Here is a 13,517-nt window from a genome sequence, read left to right as displayed (position 1 = left end):
CCCCAAGCTCTCCGCGGAAGAGAAAACCCGGGAAGGCAAGCCCAGAGCGCGCGGCCGCGCCCCGCCCACACGGCCGCTCCCAGCCCACACGGCCGCACGCGAGGGGCGTGGCCGCTTCCTGTTGGCGTAGGGGCCCGGCGCGCCCCTGCCGGGCGCAGACCTCGAGCGCCTGCGCCGCGCGCGCTCGCCGGAGGCGGAGCTGAGCCGCGCGGGGCCGGGCGCGCGCGCCCGACGCCAACCGCCCAGCTCGCCCGGTGGCGGCTCGCGCCCTGCGCCCAGGGAGTAGCTCGCGCCGGGGTCGAGGGCGTGGCGGCCCGGCAACCGGCGCCGCACAGACTCAGCCGCGGCCATCTCCCGCCGTGTCTCCCCAGAGGCCCAGCCCCTTTGCGACCCCCGAGCTCCCGCGTAGCCCGTCTGGCAGCCCCGGCCTCTCCTTCCCTTACCTGCCTGCCTGCTGCGGCGACCACTCGCGCAGGTGAGTCTCCGCTTCGCCGGGTGGGGCCCGCGCCCGCCTCTCCGAGCAGGCTCTGCACCCGGCTCGGGAGGATTGGGGTGCACTGGGTGTGGAAAGTTAAAAAAAAAAAAAGAAAAGAAAGAAACAGTCCGCCTGTGCCCTGGAGGGGTGGGCGCTCCGTGTGCGCCAGACCCCAGAGATGCTGCGCCTTTGCCTCCCAGGTCCAGCCCTTCTCGCGCCCAGGGTCTTCTCTGACAGCTCTGGGATGATGTATTTGCAGAACACAACCAAGAGAAAGGATCTGTCTCCCAACAGCTGTTTGACCCTTTGAAAAGCTGACAGGTCCAACCTGCTCCGGGGCGACCAGAAGGTGGAAGCCCATCTTTGTTGTTGTGGTTGTTCTCCTTTCTCAGTGGTGCGTGTGTAACCATCGCATTACCTGTTGGATAACTTCTTGAAACTTGTCTGTCTGCTTCCTTCTGCTGCCTGGGCCAACACCAGGGATAATCCCAATAGAGCAGTAGTGGTCTGTTTTCAGCTTGCTTCGTCTCAGCTTCCGTGCAAAATCTGATCATCTCCTTCAGGAGATTAGGAGCCTAGGGCAGGGAGCAGTTCGGGTCCGTGTTGCAGATACTAACAATTATTTAACGTGATGCTTTACGGCAGTGCTCAAAAGTATTAACTCCCTCTTATTGAAAGTCACCTGTTGTTGTTGAGTCTCTAAATCGTGTCCGACTCTTTGCGACCCGATGGACTGTAGCCCGCCAGGCTCCTCTGTCCATGGGATTCTCCAGGCAAGAATACTGGAGTGGGTTGCCATTTTCTTCTCCAGGGAATCTTCCCGACCCTGGGATGGAACCCACCTCTCCTGCGTTGGCAGTTGGATTCTTTACCGCTGAGCCACCACGGAAGGCTGAAGTCTCTGCATTTCATGGAGTCTCACATGTACTATTTGATAATCGATTGAGGGATTCCCTGGTAAAGAATCCGCCTGCCGGTGCAGGAGACTCGGGAGACGCAGGTTCGATCCCTGAGTCGGGAAGATCCCCTGGAGGAGGAAATGGCAACCCACTCCAGTAATCTTGCCTGGAAAGTCCCATGGTCAGAGGAGCCTGGTGGGTTACAGCCCATGGGCTCACAAAGAGTCAGAACCGATGGAGAACACACGCATGACTCGTTGTAGCTGTGATTACATAGGATTTAAAATGATTAATTTTAAGACTGTTTCATTAGTTGTGATTCAAAATACTAAATTATAAAACACAAAATATTGAGACTCAGAATATAGATGTTTGTGTATCACCTGACGGTCGTGCTTTTTGGTGGGGGTTTTGTATTGGTTTTCTAGAAATGGACTTTTGATGCAGAAAGACAGTGAAAGGCTTGAAAACTCAGGTCCCCATCTTTAGCCACGCTGTCAGCTTTATGTTTTACTGGGTTAGCAAAACTTCTTTCTTAGAGTGGGAAGAGATCTCAGTGCTTTTTGAGAAGGCAAGATTTTTTTTCCGCTGTTGAATTAGAACATTTGTAAAACATCTAAACATGTGCATGTTAACGGTTACAAGTGAGTACAGATTTTGTATGGTGCTGGAGGATATAGTGGTTGAAAGCATCATGAAAAAGTGTGATCTGGAAATCCATTAGACTGAAGTCTGTGAAATAATGGGAGCTCTAAAGTTCAATGCCATTTATTATCTAGACCAGAGAACTACAGGAGGTGGAGGCCAGACAGACAGTGTATCTCCACTTTTCCCCTCGAATGTAAAGGTTATAGTGAAGGGAAACGAATTACATGCTGTGAAAGAAATAGCGTCAGTCCTTATATCTGTACTTCAGTTGTTCTTTAAAACCAGTTATTTTCATTTGTTCTGTCAGTTCGTTCTTGTTATTTCTCTCTCCTGCTGAAAAGTACTTCACTGCATCTCAGTAATTATAACAGGACCCTTGCTGAATTACATATGAAAAGAGGGCACAGGCCGTTGAAACATACAAAATTCAAAAATCTAATTTTCACCTTTACTATGGCACCATTTTTTTTTCCTTACCACAACTACTAGAAAGTAGTAAGATTTTCTGCCTGTAAGTAGTGAATGGGGAGGAAGTGAAAGATAACAGACTTGCAAGAAAGCTATCTGAAACCCTCACACTGACAATCCAGAGGGTTCTTTTTTTGAAAAAAAAAAAAAAAAAAAAAAAGGAATTTAGTCTAAACTTATAATATGGAAATTTTAAAAGGTATCTAGTAGTTCAACAACATCTCTAAGTATTTTCCTCATTATATATTGAGAGGAAAAATGTAACCCAAAAAGCCAGATGACTTTTCCCAGGTTATTCAGCAGGGCACTTGTGGAGCTGGAAATAAGGTATTTGTTTGCTTCCAGTATTGATTGATCACGTCAGAAAATAATAAGTTGCATCTAGCTAAGGTATGTTAAATATTCACCAAGTTGAGAAGCATACTGTTTTGAAAAATTATTATTATTTTTTAATCCTGGAAGAGGAATTTACCTTTTCCTGATCAGAGTTTAAAATGCAAAGTCAGATTCACATGCTTGACATTTTCCCTTGATGATTACTTTTGTCACAAGGCTTGTATCTGAGCAGATGGTCATGCTACTTGGAGTTTTCCACTCATTTGATATTTCCATGAAGAAACAATTTGCCAGAAGCCAGCCACAGCTACAGTTGTGCTGCAGATGATGCTAAATCCTGATTACCACAGACTTTTGCTTATAAAAGCAGATGGATATTGGTCCAGCCCTTTCCGATCCATTTTCCCTGAGCTAGGAAATTGAGGGACACCTTAGTCTTGTAGGGGTTGCAGCGGAGCAGAGTTAACAGACTCCTGTAATATCAACCTTGAAGCAGTGTACTTCTGTAAATTCTTTTCTTAGTAAAATCAAGCTATTTCTTAAGTACCAGCTGAAATAACTTATGATTTCTTTACAGATGTGCTAAGGTTGTTTTTTCCACTGGTTGATTCTGATCATATCTCTGTTCACATGTAGCTGCATTTGTGATATCAGAAAATTATGAAATGGTTGACAATGTTGATTTAAGCTATATCCAAAAAAAAAAAAAAAACTCTCACAGCAGGCCTTTAGCAAGAGAACCATCAGGTGAAAGATGATGTCTCTAATACTGCATGCACTGAATTACAACCTAAAGTTCTTCGAAGTCCTTGAAAAGTACACCATGGACTTTTTCAGCTAGCTCTCTGTTTTTAAATGTTTACATGGTTTCATACTGGAGCTATATCACCACACCAGTGGTTGCTCTGGAACTGGTTTTATTGATAGCTGCAACTGAACAGTCTTCTTGAAATGATTCAAAGTGTTGCTTTTGTTTTTTTAGCTTTATTTTTGTCCTTTTTGTTGCCTAGCATTAGATCATTTGGGCGTGTATTTTTCTCATTTTGTAATTTTAATATCAGTTCCATCAAAGGTTCTGATGTTATTGGGATCGTTTCCACCCAAAAATATCTTGGCATAGATTGTGCCTATGTAAAAATAATTAATTATTGATCACCAACTATATGCAAAGCATCATTCTGAGCACACAACATGTATTCTCTGATTTAGAACTTCTAGTATCCTTATTGGATAAGGATTATTATTACCCCCATTTTATAGTTGAGGAAACAGAAAAGGAGGCGTACTAATGTGCCTAACATCGAGCACTGGGGGCAGGCTTCCCAGGTGGTGCAGTGGTCAAGATTCCACCTGCCAATGCAGGACACAAGAGACGTGAGTTCGATCCCTGGGTCAGGAGTACTCGGGGCAGGAGACAGAGTTTAAATCTAGAAAACTCTGATTATCAAGCCCGAATCTTCCTGAGATATATATTTAAAGATTGTTCAGACTTATTTGTAGGGATTTCATTAATCCATCCTTTTAAACTGTATCAAATATACACTAATGTATTGGTGAAGAAAATGTAGCAATACTATAAAGATTATTGAAATAATTTTTGATGAAAGGCAAATAATTTAACAATCATCTAAAAAAACTGAAGGGGAAATACCTGTAAAATAACCTATGTAAATTATAGGGGATAATGGGCAAATCTTGAAAATAGACTCTGATTTCAGTAACAGTGATATATCATTGTTAAAGTCCTTGGTTGTGAGAATTGAACTGTGGATTATACAAGAAAATGATCTTGTTCTTATACAGTGAAGTATTTGAGAGTGAAAGGAGCAATACTGTCTTAATCTCAGTGGTTCTAGGGAAAAACGTGTATATAGAAAAATGAGCGAATGATTTTTAAAATGGGCCAAAATGTAAGTAATTGGTAACTCTGAGAAAAGGGTATACAGGAATTTCTCATACTATTCTTATAGTTTTTCTGTTTGAAATTATATCAAAAGAAAAAGTTGCCCTGAAATGAAAGTAGAAAACAGGAAATGAAGGTGTAACATTCTAAGAATTTTTTAAGTCAGGTGAAGGATTGTTTCTTGTGCTCTGATTTTTTTTTTTTTCTTTTTGGAGGTTGGAAGAAGGTACTTGAGACCAATAGAAAATCTTACCAAATATAGTTTGACTCTCCCAAATTTTAAAATCTAGCCATTCAGAGCTCCCTGACTCTCCAACCAGGTCCAGTGTTTTCCTTGCCTCTTCTTAATGGGGCGGGGAATAAAGCATTAGTGTCTCTTAAGAGATAAGAGATAAAAAGACCGCCCACTTGTAGTCATACTGAAAGTTAAATTGCCTAAAACCTTCACTACCATGCTGATATTGACTAAGTTTTAAATTTTTGTCTATTTTGTCTGCACTGGGCTCTCATTGCTGCGCACGGGCTTTCTCTGGCTGTGGGATGTGGGGTTCTCATTGTGCTAGCTTCTTCTAGCTGGGGAGCTCCGCTCTAGAGTGCAGCCTCAGCAGTGGTGGCGCCCGGGGTCAGCTGCCCTGCGGCGTGTGGAGTCTTCATGGACCAGGGATCAAAACGGTGTCCCCTGCAATGGATTCTTAGCCACCGGACCACCAGGGAAGCCCTAAACTTGGCTAATTTCTATGTCAGAACTCTGCAACCCTGCTTTCAAGGCAGCCCGGCCCAAGCCCACCTTTCTGACTTTGTCTCCCGCCATCCCCACCAAACACGGTCTGCTCCAGCCACGGCAGACCTCATGTCTTGTGCCTGCTGACCTTTCTGTCTCCCCGCCTTTGTCCATGTACTGTTGACTTCGCCTCGAATGCACCCCATTCTCTTCTTGCTGAGATTCTCTTCTGAGACGCTGTCTTTCACCCTCATGCAGAATTAAATTTTCCTTTGTCTGTGCTGCCGTATCACGACGCTATCTGCTTTCATTCAGCGATCCTTATTAAGCATATACTGTGAGCTAGAAACTGGGCCAGGGACTAGGGATTCAAAGGCACTTACGCTCTGGTGGCTGAGAGTGATTTGTGAACAAACAATCGTAAGTACTGTAACAGCGAAATGAACAAAGTGCTGTGAAACCTACAGACTACCCTACCCAACTTGGTCCTGAAGAAAAGGTTACAGTGAAAGTCACAATGAGATACCAGGTGCTCCCTATCAGGCCGCTTTACAGATTGGAGATTTCCAGCGCAGTAATCTACTGGAAGAAGTTTTAAACAGGTGTAGTTGCCTGTGCGCTACCCAGTTAGGCATATCCAGTGGAAAGCTAAAAGACTAGTCTGCAAGTCTAGATCTCAGGAGAGAGAGGCCGAGTCCAGGTACGTAACTCACACAGACCTGTGATTTTCCGTGTGCAAAGGCAGGAAGGACTTGAGGGCAGGTTAGAATCTCTCAGGGTCACGTTGGTTTTCAAACCACCATCCCCTCCAGTGCCCAAGATCCTGCTTCCCCCTTCACTTCGGTGACATCTTTCCTGGCTTAAGAGTAATTGTCGGAAGCAAGAGACTGTCTTGATAGACACATGTCATGCGGGTGGACCACAGGGAAGCAGGAAGCAGAGTTGAGAAACACTGGTGGCAGCGGAGTTAAATGCTGGGGCGTGGATGAAAGCGCTCAGGAAGAGTAAGATGACAAAGAGGATGGGGTTGAAACCTCAAGGAGACAGAGTTGTCAAGGCTGAGTGGAGAGAGAGGAGCCACTTTGAGGACAGATGAGGAGGAGGGAGAGCTGGGAGGCAGGGGCACAGAGACATCCCACGGTGGATGGGTGGGGCCGGGGCCGTCCGGAGGCAGGTGCCAACCCCGAGGAGGCTGCTGCTGTCCAGTCAAGGCCGGTTCAGCTGGAAGGTGGTGACAGGAGTCCAGCTGCCTGGAATTCAGGAGTGATGGGAGTCAAGGAGATTCCTCTTTCCAGGACGCCTCTAGAAAAGGGGAAGCAGAGACAGAGGGAGGTGGATTGAGGGGCAGGCAGACTCCAAATGGAAAATCTTTCTTTTTTCAAAACTGGGGTGGGGTGAGGGCAGGGACTTGGGTAGAAGTATGTTTGCTAAGGAAGAAGAAAGACTGGGTGGAGACCGATACATTAAAACTATAGGAGGCAGGGCTTCCCTGGCGGTCCAGTGGTTAAGACTGTGTACTTCTAATGCACGAGGCACAGGTTCGATTCCTGGTCAGGGAACTAAGATTCTACATGCTGTGCAGGGCAGCCAAAGAGGGGGGAAAAAATTCTGAGCTCTAAAACAGTGACCCGAGTTTGATCCCTGGTCAGGGAACTAGATACCGCATGCCGCAACTACGAGTTCACATGCTGTGAAAAGGAACGAATTTGACTCAGTTCTAGTGGAATGGATGAACCTAGAGCCTTTATACAGAGAGGAGTAAGTCAGAAAGAGAAAAATATCATACACTAACATGTATATATGGAATCGAGAGAAATGGCACTGATGAACCTACTTGCTGGGCAGGAATAGAGATGCAGACACGGAGAACAGATTTGTGGACACAGCGGGGGCTGGTGGCGGGGGGCCAGGAGGAAGGAGAGAGAGGGAAGAATGAGAGATGAGCAGAAACGTATGCATTACCGTATGCAAAATAGATAGCTAGTGGGAAGTTGCTGTATAACTCAGGGACCTCAACTAGGTGCTCTGTGACAACCTAGAGGGGTGGGATCGGAAAGGGGGTGGGACCTATGTGTAGCTACGGCTGATTCATGTTGTTGTATGGCAGAAACCAACACAACATTGTAAAGGAATTATCCTCCTATTAAAAAAAAAAAAGAGTTCTTATGCTGCAGCTAAGACCCAGTGCAGCCAAATTTAAAAAAAAAAAAAAAAGGCACACAGAAAACAAAAAAATGTATAGGTGCCAAGATCCTTTTGAGGTAGTTGGTGTCGTTGAGGAGAAATTCTTGCTGGGTGGGAGCTCCTTGAGGATAGGAACCATGCTTTATTCATCTCATGGCTCCCTGTACCTGGCATGCAGTATAGATTCGGAAAATGTTTATAAAAACAAGTGAAGATTTACTTTTTAGAATTAGCCTTTCCTGATTGATATAGTGGAATAACGGGGGGAAATCACTATTTTTTCCCCATAATTAACATTCTATATTGTACTCTTTGTAAGCAATCTATTTGCAACTTCATGTTCTTTGAAATAAAAGAGAAAAATCACAGATTAGGTAATATTGAGGTAGTAATAATCATGCTTATTTAATTTTCTTGCGCCTGATAGGTAATGACTTAAATTCCAGCATCTTGAAATGTGTAATGTTCAAGGCACCTGCCTGGTGGGTGTCGTGTGCAGTTCATCAGAAGAGATAAAAATGGGTAAAAATAGTCTTATAAGGCAGTTGCTGTTCATTATTTAACAGAGGGACACTATCCACTCCATGCTGGTAAAGGGATTTATTTTTAAGCATTCAGTGAAAGGACATTTTTTAAATTGTCTTCTATGTCAGATTTTGCCTGTAGTTAATATTTCTGACATTAACAAGGACCGACTTTATATAGAGCTTTTGGTTCTGTGTAACTTAATTCTTCGAGAGTATATTCAAAAAAACGGATTGGTTAAAAAAGGTGAAGTCAGCTCATTGCAGGCCATATTTCAGGGTGCAGATGGTGAGTGAATCCGTGTGGGTTTTCTTCTGCTCTGCCAAGTTTCAGTGTTGTGGACCTAAATCCCAAACAAATATGTGAAGGAGGTTCTGGTTCACGTTTTCCTTCCCCCTGCTTGTAAACAGATGTGTATGTTGATAGTATCTCCTTTTGTATTATCCGCCCCCCGCCCCCACCACCTCATTTCACTAGAAAACTTCCAGCCTTTATTTTTCATAATAAGTCATTGCCTGTGAAATATCTTATGTAAAATATGCTAAGCAAATCAAATTAGTATGTATAAAATTCATTGCTGAGGACCCTGATGAGTTGATTTCAACGTTGATTGATCTTTCCCGAATAAAATTGCCTCCTTTAATGAATTGCTGTCTTGAGAATTGATTGGAACCTTATTGGACCTTCAATATCTTATCTCTGTTGTTTTCTCTTTTTTTAAACACTTGATGCCTGGTAGACATCCTCGAACTTTAAAAACGGAGACGATCTGCTTTTAGAGGAAAATGCTGAGGGACGCTATGAAGTCTTGGAATGATAGCCAGTCAGATCTTTGCAGCACTGATCACGAAGAGGAAGAAGAGATGGTTTTTGGTGAAAATGAAGATGACTTGGAAGAGATGATGGATTTAAGTGACCTGCCTACCTCACTTTTTGCCTGCAGAGTCCATGAAGCAGTGTTCGAGGTGCCGGAGCAGAAGGTAGGCATACCTCCTACCTTTCTCTGTCTTTGCTAGTGTGTTGAATGTGTGTGGATTCGGGGAAGCAGTTGCTAGCTGCCTATTTGCAAAATTTGTTATTGGTCCATGGCAGGTAGAGAAGTGTTTTGGGGCTCACTGGTGGCTCAGACACAGTAAAGAATCTGCCTGCAATGAGGGAGACACAAGTTCGATCCCTGGGTTGGGACGATGCCCTGCATTAGGGTATGGCAACCCACTCCAATACTCTTGCCTGGAGAATCCGATGAACAGAGGAGCCTGGAGGGCTGCAGTCCATCGGGTCTCAGAGTCGGACACGGCTGAGCAACTTTCACTTTCAGCCTTCTGGCATTTTTATTATGTTTTATGAGAATATCAGAGAAAGCAATGGCACCCCACTCCAGTACTCTTGCCTGGAAAATCCCATGGACGGAGGAGCCTGGTAGGCTGCAGTCCGTGGGGTCGCTAAGAGTCAGACACGACTGAGTGACTTCACTTTGACTTTTCACTTTCATGCATTGGAGAAGGAAATGGCAACCCACTCCAGTGTTCTTGCCTGGAGAATCCCAGGGACAGGGCAGCCTGGTGGGCTGCCGTCTGTGAGGTCGCACAGAGTCGGACACAACTGAAGCAACTTAGCAGCAGCAGCAGCATGAGAATTTCAGCCTGCAACAGATAGAAAATGCTTAAAATCCAGCCCTAGCCCATAAATATTTTGAGAAGCACTGGTTTATAGTGAATGCTGAATGAAGTCTTAATAAGTTCATCCATTGATACACTCGGTCATTCATTTTTGTAGCTTGTGGTTAAAGAAAAGCTAAGTGACTTTTAGCCTCACTTCTTATTACTTGGTAGTAAATTCACAAAAGACGAACTTATTTTAAGCCTTTTTCTGAGGCTAATAACATGATTAGGACTGTTTATGATTTCATTTGGGGCTTCCCAGGTGCCTCAGTGGTAAAGGATCCTCCTGCCAGTGCTGAAGATGCGGGAGACAGGGGTTCAGTCCTGGGTAGAGAAGATCCCCTGGAGGAGGAAGTGGCAACCCACTCCAGTTTTCTGGCCTGGAAAATCTCATGGACAGAGGAGCCTGATGGGCTACAGTCCACGGGGTTGTAAAAGAATCAGACACGACTTAGCTACTGAGTATGAGCGCAGTGATTTCATTTTAACAGAGTTCTCAGTATTTCTTTTTTTGCTTGCTGCAACCTGCCCCAGGGCAAAATGATTGAGTTTATTTATTTATTTTTTTGAAGATGTCTACTCTTTAGCTCATTCATTATTTACCTATAAAAAAGAGAATGTGTGTGTGCGTTTCATTCCACGGTGGCCTGGTGGGGGAAATTGGAGTGCTTCTCCTTACTGCTTTGGTCTATGTGTCTGAGGGATCTTGGTAAATGTTGATGCAAAGCAGCACTCCAGCTGGGACCTGACTTTATAAAGAAATGCATGTCGCTTTTGGATTAGTCTGTTCGCAAAGCACTACCCTTTGTACATAAAACTGCTTCTCCTGACCTACTTACCATACAATTGTAGATTTGTTTTTCTAACGACAAAGCTTGGGATATATTAGGACATCTCTACTTGCTCTCCTGGTCCTGCTTTTTGATCAGTGACACCTAGCATCTAATACAGTTGCCTAGTACAGAGCAACACCTGTTAGGTTGAATGAATGGATTCTGTAAGATATTTATTGAGGATTAGTGATACAGAGTTGTGATGGAGAGACAGACGTACTGAGCTCAGTGAGGTTCAGTAGTGCGTAGGAGATTTAGCCTGAAATTATGATTTCAGATACACTGGCCCAAATTTCTCTCTGGTCCGTGTAATCATATGCATGATACAGATCTTCCTGTCAAGCATCTGGTTTCTATATCCTCCATTTAAAGATTAATAGAACATATTACTTAAGAAAAATAAATGATATTTAGAAGTTAACTGAAATCCTCTGATTCTCCTAATCAGTTGTTGAATGTTCTAATACAGCGTTCAATCCAGAAGAAATAAGTCTTTTGAGGAAACTGATTTGTTTGAAATCTGGAAATTGAAAAGGGAGATTCAAAGGAAGAATGTTTCTGTTTAGTGAACTGTATTTTTAACAGTGCCTAGAAGGTAACACGGTTTCAGTAAATACTTAATTGAATCTGTAGTACCATTCTGGCCAAGAATTAGTAAAAATTTAGTTAACTTTAAGGCTAGATTAAATACTAGAGAATCATAGAAGTTTAGAGCTAGAAGAAATCCTATTCAGGTCTTCTACATAGTCATTTCAGAGTAGCAGAGTAATTGAGCTTGCTTTTAGAACCCATTTTTCACTTATTCACTGAAAACTACAAAATATTGCTGAAAGAAATTAAAGATAATACAAATAAATGAAAAGATATTCATATCTGTGGGCTGAAATACTTACTATTGTTAAAGTGTCAGTACTACCTAAAGCAATCTACAAATTTGGCACAGTCGCTATCAAGATACCAAAGATATTTCCTGCAGAAATTGGAAAACTCTTCCTAAAATTTGTAGACTCTCAGGAGACCTCCAAATAACCAAAGCAATTTTGAAAAAGAACGAAGTTGGAGGACTCAAACACTTTCTGATTTCAAAACTTAATACAAAGCTATAGTAATCAAAGCAGTGTGGTACTTAATGTCAATTGTATCTCAGTTAAAAAAAGAACAGTGTGGTATTGGCATAAAGATGAACAAACAGGGGCTCTGTGTCAACCTAGAGGGGTGGGATGGGGAGGGAGATGGGAGGGAGGTTCCAGAGGGAGGGGACATGTGTACACTTATGGCTGATTCATGTTGATGTTTGACAGAAAACCACAAAATTCTGTAAAGCAATTATCCTTCAATTAAAAAATAAATTAAAAAAAAGAAAGCCCACCACAAAGGTAGACATATTGACAAGTTAAATAGAACAGAGAGTCTAGAAATGAATCCTTGGATATATGGTCATATGATTTTCAACAAGGATGTCAAGACCATTCAATGGGGAAAGGACAGTCTTTTCAACAAATAATGCTGGGAAAACTGGAAATTCACATGCAACAGGATGAAGTTGGACCCTTACCTTACACGGTATACAAAAGTTAACTAAAAATAGATTCAAGACCTAAATGTGAGAGCTAAAGTTATAAACTTAGAAGAAAACATAGAGGGAAAGCTTCTTGACATTGGATTTGGCATTAATTTCTCCAGTAGGACACCAAAAGCACAGGTAGCAATAGAGAAAACAGACACCTTAGGACTTCATCACAATTAAAAATGTGTGCATCAATTGACACTGTTCATAGAGAGAAAAGGCAGCCTACAGAATGGGAGAAAATGTTTTCAAATCATGTATCTAATAAGGGATTAATACCCAGAATATATAAAGAACTCCTAAAATTCAACAACAAAAACCAAATTGGGTATATACAACCAATTTTTGGGCAAAGGATTTGAATAGACATTTCTCCAAAGAATGGCCAGTAACCACGGAAAGATGCTCAATGTCACAAATAGTTAGGGAAATGCAAATCGACTTGACCGGTGCGGGGCCGAAGCCAGTGAGTAAGTCCCTCCTTCTCTGACTCTCCAGCCCCCAATTCCTTGGCTCCTTCCAGGGCTCATAGCAGGATCAAGCCCCCATTGCTCACAGAGGTGACCAGCTTGGTAACACAACCTGGACAGGAGGACAGACTTTTCCTGTCTTCCTTCTTCTAACCTTATCCCATGGGGTTACTTCCCAAAACAAGCTTCCTGTGTGTGCCCTTGCCTTGGATTCCACTTTCCCTAGGAGCCCAGGGAAGACACAGGCTAATGACTTCCAAGTTTGGTGATTCTTCCTGTGCGGAGGCACTATCTCAACCTCTCAAAAAGGGGGCAGTTTCTAGGTTGTGCGAAAAGGTAAAGACTAATGTAAAGGAAAACTACGGGCCCACCCAATTTAGCAAATAAAATCTTACTAATACAGTTGAGCCTCTTGTCTCTTCTCCCAGAGATAACCATTATCCTGAACTCTGTGTTTATCATTTCCCATGCAATTTTAACCTTTTATTATAGTTCAGTTCAGTTCAGTCGCTCACTTGTGTCCAACTCTCTGACCCAATGGACTGCAGCATGCCAGGCCTCCCTGTCCATCACCAACTCCCGGAGCTTACTCAAACTCAGGTCCATCGAGTCGGTGATGCCATCCAACCATCTCATCCTCTGTCGTCCCCTTCTCTTCCCGCCTTCAATCTTTGCCGACATCAGGGCCTTTTCCAGTGAGTCTGCTCTTGGCATCAGGTGGCCAAAGTATTGGAGCTTCAGCTTCAGCATCAGTCCTTCCAGTGAATATGAAATTGGTGTATTTGTAGGCCAAAATGGTCTACTTTCCCCCTCTCTCTGAAAGTAGT

At 43.5% G+C, this 13,517-nt stretch overlaps 1 protein-coding gene across 1 annotated transcript in view; it reads left to right on the top strand.

Annotated features, from left to right (window-relative positions):
* The first annotated feature begins 397 nt into the window (after positions 1-397).
* Positions 398-13,517, top strand: part of RCAN3 (RCAN family member 3) — a 29,997-nt gene continuing 16,877 nt past the window's right edge. Inside the window, exons 1-2 of the mRNA XM_052635688.1 lie at positions 398-475; positions 8,899-9,139. Coding sequence (XP_052491648.1) covers positions 8,945-9,139 — 195 coding nt within the window. The 5' untranslated portion in view covers positions 398-475; positions 8,899-8,944. The remainder of the gene's footprint in view (positions 476-8,898; positions 9,140-13,517) is intronic.

This window comes from Budorcas taxicolor, chromosome 2 (genome assembly GCF_023091745.1).
Source record: "Budorcas taxicolor isolate Tak-1 chromosome 2, Takin1.1, whole genome shotgun sequence".
NCBI classification, from domain to species: domain Eukaryota; kingdom Metazoa; phylum Chordata; class Mammalia; order Artiodactyla; family Bovidae; genus Budorcas; species Budorcas taxicolor.
Note: the sequence above shows the minus strand (reverse complement) of the source record. Positions and strands in the feature narration are given on the sequence as shown.